At 41.2% G+C, this 13,909-nt stretch overlaps 1 protein-coding gene across 5 annotated transcripts; it reads left to right on the forward strand.

Annotated features, from left to right (window-relative positions):
* Positions 1 to 217: 217 nt before the first annotated feature.
* On the forward strand, positions 218 to 12,633 carry NAT1 (N-acetyltransferase 1). 5 transcript variants are annotated; one of them, XM_033226785.1, is made up of 5 exons: positions 228 to 305; positions 1,327 to 1,474; positions 2,481 to 2,864; positions 9,029 to 9,107; positions 11,623 to 12,633. In XM_033226785.1, exon 5 carries the CDS (start codon positions 11,629 to 11,631, stop codon positions 12,499 to 12,501), a length of 873 nt encoding a protein of 290 aa, XP_033082676.1. In that variant the 5' UTR covers positions 228 to 305; positions 1,327 to 1,474; positions 2,481 to 2,864; positions 9,029 to 9,107; positions 11,623 to 11,628; the 3' UTR covers positions 12,502 to 12,633. The 5 variants fall into 5 exon arrangements, with proteins under 5 accessions (XP_033082684.1, XP_033082676.1, XP_033082695.1 ...); XM_033226804.1 differs by lacking the exon at positions 2,481 to 2,864; XM_033226777.1 differs by lacking the exon at positions 1,327 to 1,474 and having other exon boundaries at positions 229 to 305.
* Positions 12,634 to 13,909: the final 1,276 nt, after the last annotated feature.

Below are 13,909 nucleotides of genomic sequence, written 5' to 3' on the forward strand. Positions count from 1 at the left end.
GTGAAATACAAGGGCACAGTCCTCCCAGCCAGTGGCATGGGGATAATCGTACAGTACAACTCTCCATACTTTTTTAATGGAAAGACATGAATAAGGGGTCCACAGGAACAACCTGAGGCCCTGCAACTACATTTCCCAGGGTTCCCTGGGGTAACCCTAAGGTTACTCTGGGGGCGGGGCCACTTGGACATCCAATGAGAGCACTTTCCCCTGCAGACTTTGAAAGTGAGAGCACTTCCTCATAGACGTTGGACGTGGGAGGTCTGCTTTCAGTCAGGTTCCTGGTTGCTGGCCGAAATAACCTGGTAAGTGGAACTCTGTAAGGGACTTGCAGCGTACTTTGAAATTGGGGTTTAATCCTATGTCAAGTGTGAGTACAGGAGAGTAGATTCTACACGATGTCCACATTTCAAGTATAAGGTTGTTCAGAAAGTCTGACTGGCACATACTTGAAAGCTAATGCTGTCACTACTCCACATCATAGTGGTGACAGTTACAGGTCCTTGATTCAAACTGTTGGGTTTAGAGTCACAGCCGCTTTATAGCTGTGAGAACTTGGCCTAGTCACTTAGTTTCCCTGAAACTCAGTTTCTTTTTCAGTAAAATGGAGCTATGAGTACTGCTTAAAGGAGTTGTTGTGAGAATTAAATACGTGTGTTAAAAGATAGCCGATGTGTTTAAGGCAACATTCTCAATAGGATTTCCCTCTTGGTTACTTGTAACCGTGATGCTCACCCTCCTCTGTCCCCAGTGGTGTGCGTCCCAAAGGACCCAGTTAGTCCTACAGGCAGCAAGCTCGTAACAATTCCGGCTCCTCTTGCACTAGCTGATAAAAAGCCCCTAATGATCCCGGATGCCCAGAATGATTGTTTTCTGTAGTTTGCAATGCCTATGAGAATTTCAGAGGGAAGTTTTTGTTTTCTTGAGACAGAGCCTTGCCCCGTTGCCCAGGATGGAGTGCAGTGGCACGATCTCAGTGCACCACAACCTCCTCCTCCTCCTGAGTTCAAGTGATTCTCCTACCTCAGCCTCCTGAGTCACTGGGATTAAAGGCACCCGCCACCATGCCTGGCTAATTTTTGTATTTTTAGTAGAGATGGGGTTAATTTTTGTATTTTTAGTAGAGATGGGGTTTCATCATCTTGGCTAGGCTGGTCTGGAACTCCTGACCTCAAGTGATCCACCCGCCTCGGCCTCCCAATGTGCTGGGATTACAGGTGTGAGCCACCATACCAGGGACAAAGTTTTATCATGGCTGAAGGACGCTTAGTGGAGAGGGTCTCCAGGAGGCATGAATGACAAAAAAATTAACTCCTTCACTGCCAGACTGAGAGCATCACCCGCTGAATGTGGACTTGCAGTATTCTATAGAAGAGAGGAGACTGGCCCAGCCAGCCAGCCCCAGGAGCTGAGGGCCCGATGGGCTTTCTACCCTGGATGCTGCTCCCATGCCGACACGATGCCCACTACAATGGTATACTTGTTTGTACTTTTCTAATTAAAAAAACAAACAAACAAAAAATCAGACATACTCTTTGCTCTTGAATGCTTGAAACTCAGAACAGGTGACCACACCTTCCTCCTCAAAAGGAACTTTTTAACCGCCAACTTTCTACCTGCAAGCTGCCCAGAGACTTATTTTGGCCTTTGCCGTCTTCAGAAGTGGCAGCTGTTTTTCTCTAGATTTGTTTTCCTGGCCTGCTGCAAGTACCCCCCACCACCTGCCTGGTCCCAGTCAGCATTAACTGGGGGCAGTGAGTGGCCTTCTGGACATGAACAACTATTGAATGATGGTCTTTAGGTGTGGCTACCTCAGCAACCCCTTTTCTTCCAGAGACTCAATGGGCTGGCTTTGGAGGGGGCTAGGTTGCAGTGTCAATTTAGTGGGATTCCATGCCTTTCTTCCATGGTGGTAGAGACAAAAGAGAAGGAATAAGAAAAGCAAAGCCACTCATTGGCTGTCCTTATAATTCTTCTAATTATTAATGCCAGAAATCTATGCAGCACGTGTAGATGATTTTATCTCAGTCCACAATTGTACTTGTGCTCATTGTAGCCTTAAGGCGTAACACCCCTATCTCATAGGCAGGCTACCTCTGTGTTAATCTGCTTTTAATTCTTCTCTGTTGGGTTCCTGTTTATAACTTTTTCAAGAGAAAGAATAAACGTTTCTTTAGCGATAAACAAAAAGAAAACCACTGCTGTGTATTTAACATATATAGATTCTAGGGACCTGGAATTGAACAATGAGATCTGCGTATCCACCTGCTCTCCAGGTGTACCACATCCAATAATTTGATTTATTATTGAAGTGCCAAGTCACACAGGGGTAAGTCACAATAGTTGGTCAACAGTTGAATATTGATCATTCAACTAAACAACATTCATCAACTCTGCCGAAAAACACAAGCATTTTGCCCAACATCCAGGGCCCTCTAGAAGTTGCCTCATTCTGTGTATCTTACCTTTCTTTTACACAGCTCTCCAAAATGTCCACCAAGGCGACTTAAGTCAGGTTCCCCCAAACCAGACACCAAGACAAGAATCCATGTGTGAGAAACTGAAGGAAGTGCTGGGAGAGCCCCAGCTGCAGCCTGGATGTGAATTGCAACTCTGAAGTGCGTCCAGACGCAAGGCAAGGGCACTAGGCTTTCCAGACCTCCTACTAAGTCATTGATCCAGCACTGCCCTGGCAGAACATAAATCCCTGGCACTTCTAGCTCTCTGCAAAGGAGGGCAAAGCAGCTTCAGGAGCCCCTGGGAGTGCTCCAAAGAGAGTCTAGGGTACAGGTCCTAAAGTAGAAGAACATAGAAGGCCGGCCATGGGCACTGCGAGATGGTAAAAGAGATCTGAAGGGATCCAGGTAAGTTACTGGAAGTATTCTTCCTGCGCTAACCCCAGTCCTGAATCCTTGCCAGCCAGCCCCGTGTTCCCTCTTAGGTACCCTGAGCAGGCTCTATTTTATGCCCTTCCATACCTACGGTGGAAACCAATAGGTATGTTTGTTTGTTTTCAGACAGAGTCTCATTCTGTTGCTCAGGCTGGAGTGCAGTGGCACGATCTCAGCTCACTGCAACCTCCACCTCCCGGGTTCAGGTGATTCTCCTGCCTCAGCCTCTCGAATAGCTGGGACTACAGGCATATGCCACCACACCTGGCTTTTTTTTTTTTTTTTTTTTAATTTTTCATTAGAGATGGGGGTTTCACCGTGTTGGCCGGGCTGGTCTTGAACTCCTGACCTCAAGTGATCCACTCGCCTCGGCCTCCCAAAGTCCTGGGATTACAGGTGTGAGCCATTGCGCCTATATATATATATATATGGTTTTTGTTTTTTCAATTTTTTTTTGTCTAAAAAACTTCAGACAGGGAATGCACTCTCCAGTTCCCTTCAAGCTCTACCCTCCTTATTTTATTGTACCTAGATAGGTCTTGCCTTTACATTTCAATGATTTAACCAGAATATGTTCCATTAAAAATCTTTTAATTCGGGGCCATCAGACTGGTTGACTCCTATGGTTTCCTTTTCATTCTTTTTACTGTTTACCAGTAAACAGTAGAAAACTAGAGACTTCACCAATCAGAAACTGTCAACTAACCTCTAACTAGGGACTTTTCACTCTAACCAACCAAATAGCTTTTCCTTGTCTCACTCCTGCAAACAGTTTATAAAAGTTTCTCTCCTGCCCTCCCCTTTCCTCAGCAGAGCATTGAGCCACCTGTGGTCTGGTGCTGCCTGACTCATGAATTGCTGTCTAATAAACTTTAAAAAACGTTATACCTAAAAAATGATCTTTTAACAATTCCAGTGTTGACAGTACTGGATTGGACTCTCCTAGACTCTGGTCTTTCTTAATCTTCAGATTTAATTTTTAACTTCATATTTCTATCTCTATATAAGCCAAAATGACTCATTCAAAAGCCATAACTCTTGTAACTTTTCTACTCTTTGTTCTGTATTGAAAGGAGTCAGTGTTCACCAACACTCCCTTAGTGTGACCCCTCTCCTTCTTGGTTTTCATATTCATCTACTCGTTCACTGGCCATGAAACAGAAACTATCAGGACACCTCAGTTATTGCATTTCTCAAGCTCTTTTATGTTTGATATTACCTTTATATTCATGTTGCCTTTATGATCAAGTGAAATACTAGCCAGAATATTTGGAGCACACACTTTCCCTTCAATACTTTGAAGATAGACTTCTATTACTTCACCAATGGATATTTCTGTGTAACATTCTCTTGCTGGCCTGATGTTTTCTCTTTTATGAAATATTTTCTTTCTCTGCCAGATGCTTGAGTAGTTGTCTTTAATTCTAACTTTTAAAAAGTTTAACAAAAATATATTCCAGGGGCATACATGTTGTATCGAACTTTCCCAGAATTTTCTCTTTTGTTTTTCAGCTTCAATGTTTTCATCATTTCAGGAAAATATTTATCTTTACATACATTTTTCTTTTTTTTTAACTTTTAAATCCAGGGGTACAGGTACAGGTTTGTTATATAGGTAAACTTGTGTCATGGGGGTTTGTTGTACAGATTTTATCACCCAGGTGTTAAGCCCAGTACCCATTAGTAATTTTTCCTGATCCTCTCCCTCCTCCCACCCTCCAACCTGTGAAAGGCCCCAGTGTGCGCTCTTTCCTTCTTTAATTTCTCATCATTTAGCTCCCACTTATAAGTGAGAACATGTAGTATTTCATTTCCTGCTCCTGTGTTAGTTTGCTAAGGATAATAGCTTCCAGCTCCATCCATGTTTTCATGAAAGACATGATATTGTTCTTTTTAGTGGCTGCATAGTATTCCATGGTGTATAAGTACCACATTTTCTTGATCCAATCTGTCACTGATAGGCATTTAGGTTGATTCTGTGTCTTTGCTATTGTGAATAGTGCCATACATTTTTCTATTGCACTTTTTGCGTTCTCCACTTCAGAAGCACCAATTGTCTTTGCATTGGCTTGTCCTTGACTGCTTTCTATTAGATTCTATCTTAATTGCTTTATCATTTAATTAGCCTTTAGTATGAATATCAAGCTTTCCTTCCATATAAGCAATGCGATATGACATTGTATCTGTATAGTTCCTTTCTGTTCATCATTATGTATTCTGTTGAACATTAGTTCCATTTCTGTCCTTGATGAGTATTCTAAGGTATGAAATCTTTCCTTTCATAAAACTTATTTTACCACTTTATTTTTAGCTGTTTGTTATTGAGTTTATTTTACATGGTCCATAGCCCCAGATACCTTTACAAAATTTTTTTTTCAGTTTTTCTTAAATTGGTTGTGGTTTTTTTGTATGTAACTTCTAAGCATGTTATGTCTTTTCTTCTAATCCCAATCTCATAGTATTTTCATTTTGTTTGTTTTCATCATTTTTATGTGTGTATAGCTCTGTTTCCAACTTTTATTTGTTGCTTGAATCTGGTGCAGCTGGTGAGATGTCCAACTGGGGTTGGCGTAGACTTGTGAATCGAGGAAAATGACGAGACGAATCTCAATCATTTTAGATTTATTTGCCAAAGTTAAGGATGTGGGCCTGGGAGACAGATCTATGCCTTTCTCTGAAGATGATTTTGAGGCCTGCAAATTTAAAGGGGAAAGGATGGGGTATCAAGAAGCACAGTTTTCATGTAAGAGCGAGGTTGGGAGGAAAATGGTCATTCATGGCTTTGGCTCCGTGAATCTGCATTTTTTGCATAAAATGACATAAACAAAAGAGGCAGAGGAAAAATGCAGGGACTCTGCATTTTACGTAACATACCTGGTGGCTCAGCTGCTACTCTTTTAGCTGTGGGTTCAGCCAATTGGTTACCCTGACTCTCTGGTGTCTAATTTTGAGTGACTTGGGATTTTTATAATTGTCAAACGTTTTGGTTTTAGAATAGCTTCTAACAGCTCTGATACTTGCTGTCCATTTTCTATGGGTTGCCCTGAGGAGGTTAAATACCCTCTCTCTTTCCATAGCATCCCAAAGGCACGAGCAACCCCAAAAGCGTAGCAGCTGTCAGTGTAAATGTGTGCAGTCTTCCCTTTTGCCACTTGACAAGCTCGAATCAGGGCAGTCAGTCTGGCCACTTGAGCCAATCTGGCTTGGGGAAGAGAACCGGCTTCAGTTACCTCTAGTAAGGAAACCACCGCATATCCTGCTCTAAAATTTCCATTTTATCCTCTTAAATAAGACTCATCGATATACCATTCTATCTCAGCATTATCCAATGGCATCTCTTGGAGGTCTGTCCTGGGGGTGAGAAGTTGGTCAGTCATCAGAACACAGTCATGAGGGGAGTCGTCGGAAGGGCCCGGCAAGAGAGTGGCTGGATTAAGATTATAGAGCAGGAAATAGTAATATTGGGAGATGATAAAAGCAAAATTTCATGAGGCTAACCAGTTGACAGACAGATACTGGGTATGACGAGAATTTAGAAGGGTCTCAATAGGATGTGGCACAAAAATGGTAAGGGGGGAACCCATAATTATTTCTTCAACAGACTTGCACAGGAGGGCGATGGCTGTTATTACTCTTACACAAGGAGGCGGCCCTCGAGCCACAGCATCCAGCTGTTGGCTATAATAGCCTACAGGTCTCTGATGATCACCATGTTTCTGCGTCAGTATCCTGGATGCAGTACCTCCAGTTTCACATACAAAAAGGGAGAAAGGCAATCTGTAGTTTGGGTGCCGTGAGGCTGGGAAATTAGTTAGAATTTCCTTTATTTGTTATATAGCCGATTGTCCCTCTGGAGTCTACATGATGAGATCAGGTTGTTCATTTTTTAGGTATGCATATAGAGGGTGAGCCATAAAGGAGAAATGTGGTATCCAGTTTCTACAACAGCCTGCCAGTCCCCCAAAATCCTCTAAGTTGTTTCTTGGTGATGGGCATTGGGAAAGCTAAAATTTTTCTCACTTTATCAGGGTTAATACTCAGTCCTTTGACTGAGATAATATGCCCCAAATACTTAACTTGCAGTCAGCACAGCTGAAGTTTGTCTTTGGACTCTGTACCCTTGCTGGCTGAGTAAATATAGACTATCTTCCTGGGAGGAAGATTCTGGGCCTGGACAAAGGAGAAGGTCATCCACGTACTGAATGAGTGTTGAGCTCTGGGGAAAAATTAGATTCTCTAAATCAGTTTTTAGTATTTGGGAAAAGTAAGTGGGACTTTCTGTATACCCTTGGGGCATTACAGCCCACATATATTGCCATCCTTTCCAAGTAAAAGCAAACAAATACGGGCTGTCTGGATCTACAGGAATACTGAAAAAGGCACTGCAGAGAGTCACAACTGAGAAATACTGGCTGGTAGTGAGTATAGCTGATAGAACGGTATGTGGGTCGGGGACTACTGCGTGACTGGCTATTACAATACTGCGTATTGCCCTCAAGTCCTGCACAAATCTCCATTTTCTCCTGCTCGGTTTCTTTACAGGGAATATAGGGCTGTTGCAGGGGCTTGTGCAGGGAATAATGAGCCCCTTTTAGATAATCTTGCGTAATAGAGGCAATTCCATTTACGACTTTGTCATAGAGGGTATTGTTTAAGGTTGGGTAGGAGTTTCTTTGGGTTTATCTCTACCTTTATTGGAGTGGCTGAGAATACTTTCCCTATGTCTGTATTGACTGAGACCATAACTGGGAGGGGACATCCTTGAGCAAGCATCCTCTTCTGGTGTTAGCAGGAAGACTGGGGAAGCTAAAAGCAGTTTTACTGTTTCCCGCTCTTTATTCCAGTGTTTTGTCTTCTCCCCTATTACTTCCTTCTGTGTCTCCATTTCATTCTCCCAGCCACAAGATGATGTTTCAACATTGCTAGTACTACATTGTGGTACGTCGTCCGGGCATTTTGTAATTCGGTATTTTTGGTCTCCTGGTCCCAATTCTAAAAAAAAGTTCACTTTTTGATGAAAAAGAGATGTGGGCATTATGGATGTTGAGGAGATCACGACTCAAAAGACTGACAGGGGCCCCAGGGCATCTAAGAAATGTATGGTACCTGCTGAGCATGTCACATACTCTTAGAGCCTGCGGCAGGGGAGCTGAACCGGATGGAATGGTAAGATAGAGGTTTGGACTTAAAACAAGAGATCATTTTATTAGACACAGCCACCATGGTAATTCTTTCATTACTCTGAGGAATGGGGTTGCTAAATAAGGTGGGATTGATCAGAGATATAGTTGTGTCTGTGTCAATTAAGGCAGCTGTAAGCTCATGGTTTATTATTATATTAATGTCTCCCAATTTGTTTGTCATGGTGAAGTTTTAACAGCTCACTTGGAGTTTCCTTGTGGGCAAAATATGGGGGAGGTGTGTGGCTTTTCATCTTGTAGCCATCTTATTCAGGAACCAAGAAAGGGGGAGGCAGATTTACATGACGCACTTACCAGCTTGACTTTTCCCTTTGGCTAAATGAGTTTGGATGTCCCACAATTTAATTTCTTTTCACAGAGGCCTCAGTTTTTTTTAGTGGAGGTGAGGAGAGGTGACTATGACAAGAGATGCTCTGATGGCGGATCTTCTGTATGTAGATGGTCCTTCTTTCTTTTGAGTAGCATCATACATTAAGGGCCTTACCTTGTTTATCTGCCTCAACACGTACAGTTATAGTTGTACCTAGAGGAAGACCGGGTGCTGGCACTACATCCTGGTCTTTGATGTGTTTGGTATATGTCATGGCAGTGATTGGCGGCATGGAGCCTGGTTCACCGTTCCTTGCTGATCTCATGGGAATTCATCAGCTGGTGGGTTGTCTCTGGAGGCTGTGGAAGCCCCGCTCCTGGTGGCTTTCCCAGCTTCCAGGTTTTTAAGCCAGAAGGTTCTAGCCCCATCAGCGTTGCTCCCATCTCCATAGTTATAGTTTCCACACACTTTCTTATACAACTCAAATGTTTGCTTTACTGTGCAGTCCATTCCCTCTGTTTTGTGATTTTTAGGAAATCTTCATAATTTGTGGTCTACAATACTATTATTTTGTTTTCAAGGAAGTCATGTTATATATTTCTAACTGTCTTTTCTCTTATTTCTAGAATTCAAGCCAGGAAGAAGCAGCATTCTGTCTTTTGGATTAAAACTGAAGCTCAACCTACTTTCAGCTTACTAAGAAAGGTATTAAGTGCCTTTCTGAGAGCTCTCAGTAGGCTTCCTAAGCACGTTCACTCTGCCTCCTTTAAATCTTATATTTATGATCAAGATGAAAGGGAGGGAGGGATGTATCACTGCACATTTACAAGTGGATCTATAAAGCTAATAGTATTTTCAGTGAACTCTTTTCCTGAGCTACTTTCCAAGTGCTTTCAGCATTCCACCTTGAAGCACAGTGTTAGTAATACACAATTTCTTATGTTCAGCCACAGAATGTTCAAGTGTGATTTGGTTACAATATACTGCTCTATCCAGGCCTCTAACAAAACTGACTTCTTCCAAATGGACTTGCAGTTGCTAAATACCTTATCCTAAAAATTAAGAAAAGGAGAGGAAGGATGGAGGGAAGGGAACAGGGAGAGTACAAGAGAGAAAGAAAGAAAAAAGAGGAAAACAAATGCTTGTAAACAAGTTATACCAAATAAAAGAGATATAAAGGAATTTCTTAATAGAAGGAATGATATTCTAGCAAGAATCAAATGTCCAGGTATGTATAAACTGCCTTCTTCCTTTTGGATCAGCTTCTCTCTCTTCTTTACATACTCAGTACAAATTGTAGGTTAGGGGGCACAAAGGGGTTGGCATGGTCTAACTAAATACAACTTGTTCTCTCTCTGGGTGATAGAACTTTAGAGCTTGACCAAATGTTAAGAAAGGGTGCTGGTGGAAGTTAGGATGAGAAGAAATGCAATCTAATAGATTTAGGAGAAATGATGTCGACATCGAGAACAGAGAAAGTTGGAAACTGGCAATATGGGGAGGACAGCTGGGTCAGAAAGGAAAAATAGGAGAATATAGAAGAAATGGTATGAGAAGGGAAAATAAGAGATGCTTCACTTATTATCATTCAACTGGGGGCAGCTCCCTTTTACAAGGTCATCCTCAGGCCATCCTACATTACAAAAGAGTTATACTTGAGGTCTGTACAGCACTGTTACAATCAGTCTCAAAACATTAAGACTCCATGATGTCAGGTTTAAAAAACCTTTTCTAAAAGATTTAACAAAATAAGGGGCATTTATTTTTTTTTTTGGTTCATATTACCTGAAAGTTAAAAGATAGCTTTTGGCTTCATTGAGGTGTTTCCTCATTCTACCTTCTCTTGTTTTTCATTTCTTGATAAACTTGGTGAGCCCTTTGTTAGTGTTGTTCTTCAATAGGTTCTCACCAATAGCTTTGAATGAATACCCCACCAGCTTCTACTCACCAATAGCTTTGAATGAATACCCCACCAGCTTCTACCTTGTAGCAGAATGTACACGCTGAGGTTTCAGCAACAGTTCCTCAATAAAGTCTCAGCTCTACATAGGGCATATGTTGTCCATGAGTTGAGCACTGGTCCTAGAGCATATGTGTTCAAAATGGTTCCACCTAGTTCATGTGACTGTCCTTAAGGTGCAATATGGGCAGCCTATCCTCTATACAGTGGCCAGAAAGATCACTTTGATCGTAGCAAACATTGCTCAATTACAACCTCTCTCTCAGGCCTCTCTCATTGACATTTCTCATTCCACTTAGAGTAAAAGCCAAAATGCCAGTCTTAGCTCCAAGGCTGCAGTTGCCTGTCAGATCTCATCTCAATCCACTCTCCTTCTCACTCACGTGCTCCAACTGCCCTGGCTTCCTGAATGTTTTTTGAATGCTCAAGGCATTTTCCAGCTTAGGGCCTTGTTATTTTCTGTTCTCCTGCTTGGAACAATCCTCCTCAAGCATATCCTTAGGCCTTATTCTCTGGCATCCTTCAAAACTTAGTGAGTTTTTTTTTTTTTTTTTTTTAACCAACTAATTTGAAATTGGAGCTCTCCCTGTGCACTTACTAAGTCCTTTCTTTAGCTTTCCCAGGGCACCTACTACAATCTAACACACTGCATGTTTTATCCACGTATTCAGTTTCCTATATATGTCACTCCAACTCCCACGATAAGATTTTTGAGAGTAAACAAGCACTAGATCGGTAGGAAACACATTATAGCTATTCAGTAAACTGTTTCTTGAGTTAATCAATCAATGGATGAGTGAATCAATACAGTTCTTTGAGTGGGAAACTTTGTATAAGCCTCAGCTAAAAGGGAAATTGAGTGGGTCATGTACCACAGATACTATACACTCTTTTGCATGATTCTCCTGCCTGCATCAGAAGATGTTTATAAGCCTATTTTAATGAATACCAATTGGAATCTCTCTTTTATTAATCACCAAGAGAATCATGAACAAGCTCTTTATTATTTGACTCATCATTTAGTCTTGATTTCCAACTTCTCACACTTGAAAGAAGACATAATACATTTCTTACAGGATTCTGGGACTATTAACTGAACTTACATGTGTAAAAGGAATTTATATAATAAAAGCACTAGAAATAATTATTATGCTTATAACCATTGTATTTTTACATATTTAAAATATAGCCATAATTAGCCTACTCAAATCCAAGTGTGAAAGTAATATGATTTGCTTTTGTTTTGTTTTCCTTGCTTAGGGGATCATGGACATTGAAGCATATCTTGAAAGAATTGGCTATAAGAAGTCCAGGAACAAATTAGACTTGGAAACATTAACAGACATTCTTCAGCACCAGATCCGAGCTGTTCCCTTTGAGAACCTTAACATCCACTGTGGGGAAGCCATGGACTTAGACTTAGAGGCCATTTTTGATCAAGTCGTGAGAAGAAATCGGGGTGGGTGGTGTCTCCAGGTCAATCATCTTCTGTACTGGGCTCTGACCACTATAGGTTTTGAGACCACGATGTTGGGAGGGTATGTTTACAGCACTCCAGCCAAAAGGTACAGCACTGGCATGATTCACCTTCTCCTGCAGGTGACCATTGATGGCAGGAACTACATTGTCGACGCTGGGTTTGGACGCTCATACCAGATGTGGCAGCCTCTGGAGTTAATTTCTGGGAAGGATCAACCTCAGGTGCCTTGCATCTTCCGCTTGACGGAAGAGAATGGATTCTGGTATCTAGACCAAATCAGAAGAGACCAGTACATTCCAAATGAAGAATTTCTTAATTCGGATCTCCTAGAAGACAGCAAATACCGAAAAATCTACTCCTTTACTCTCGAGCCTCGAACAATCGAAGATTTTGACTCTATGAATACATACCTGCAGACATCTCCAGCATCTGTGTTTACTAGCAAATCATTTTGTTCCTTGCAGACCCCAGATGGGGTTCACTGTTTAGTGGGCTGCACCCTCACCTATAGGAGATTCAATTACAAGGACAATACAGATCTGATAGAGTTCAAGACTCTGAATGAGGAAGAAATAGAAAAAGTGCTGAAAAATATATTTAATATTTCCTTGGAGAGAAAGCTGGTGCCCAAACATGGTGATAGATTTTTTACTATTTAGAATAAGGAGTAGGCTGAGCGCGGTGGCTCACGCCTGTAATCCCAGCACTTTGGGAGGCCGAGGTGGGCGGATCACGAGGTTAAGAGATCGAGACCATCCTGGCTAACATGGTGAAACCCTGTCTCTATTAAAAACACAAAAAATCAGCTGGGCGTGGTGGCAGGTGCCTGTAGTCCCAGCTACTCGGGAGGCTGAGGCAGAAGAATGGTGTGAACCTGGGAGGTGGCACTTGCAGTGAGCTGAGATCACGCCACTGCACTCCAAGCCTGGGCGACAGAGTGAGACTCCATCTCAAAAAAAAAATAAAAATAAAAATAAATTAAAAAGAATAAGGAGTAAAACAATCTTGTGTATTTGTCACCCAGCTCACCAGTTATCAACTGATGACCTATCATGTATCTTCTGTACCCTTACATTATTTTGAAGAAAATCCTAGACATCAAATCATTTCACCTATAAAAATGTCAGCATATATAATTAAACAGCTTTTTAAAGAAACATAACCACAAACCTTTTCAAATAATAAAAAAAAGGTATTTTAAAGATGGCTTTTAATGTTGGTTTATTGTTGAATTCCTAGAAAAGTTTTATTGGTAGATGAGGAAATAAAATAATGTGAAAAAACTTATTGTCTATAAAGTATATTCAAACATTGTTGGCTAATATAACTTGAATTAAAATGGTTTTTGGAAGACAACGATATTATGGGGCTACATAATTTTTCCTGAATGTTCTCTTCCTCTGATCTTTCTTGTCTCTTAAATTATTTTACTTCCTTGTGCTCTTTGCCATATGAGAACGAACATGAGCTTTTCTTGTGTAGATCTGAGGTGAAATCCTGTGGACACTGAGTGAATTACTTTTTGTATCTGTAGCTCTGACTCCTTAGGCATAAAATGGGAATAATGCTTTTACAGTTCAGTGGCAGAACTAAACTCCCAACAAGTATTTGTTATATGGATCAATTAATAATGTCAGTCATGTTTTTGGTACTAAGTCATTATTTAATAAAAGTTATTCTTCTATCTTGCTTGCCCCTCCTCCTGCACCCCTGTCATCTGCCTGCTTCTTTCTTGATTAAATATTGGTAAGATATTAGATGCCCAAGATCTAAGAGTGCTTCAGAATCTGAATCTTTGCTTATTTATAATTCAGATTTTCTGTTTGTGGATTCCAGTATCAGGACTATAGTTTAACTTGCAGACTTGATCTTACACTATTCTCCCTCTTCAACTTGTGATCATTGTAATAAGGTTAAGAGAAAGGCAGGGACTAGAATGAAGAAATTTTAGTTAAGAGAACAAAGTACGTTGTAACATGGGTATTTTATGTGGCAATATAATAGTTGGGAGTTGCCGGTGTGGGTGGATATCTTACGAAGAGGTAGAAATGAGACATGGCCTCAGTG

The sequence above is a fragment of the Trachypithecus francoisi genome, unplaced genomic scaffold (assembly GCF_009764315.1).
Source record: "Trachypithecus francoisi isolate TF-2019V2 unplaced genomic scaffold, Tfra_2.0 Contig01440, whole genome shotgun sequence".
In the NCBI taxonomy this organism is placed as follows: domain Eukaryota; kingdom Metazoa; phylum Chordata; class Mammalia; order Primates; family Cercopithecidae; genus Trachypithecus; species Trachypithecus francoisi.

What these genes read in the sequence shown, in the direction of transcription:
- NAT1 (XM_033226793.1), top strand. Translation starts at nt 11,629, where the DNA reads ATGGACATTGAAGCATATCTTGAAAGAATTGGCTATAAGAAGTCCAGG.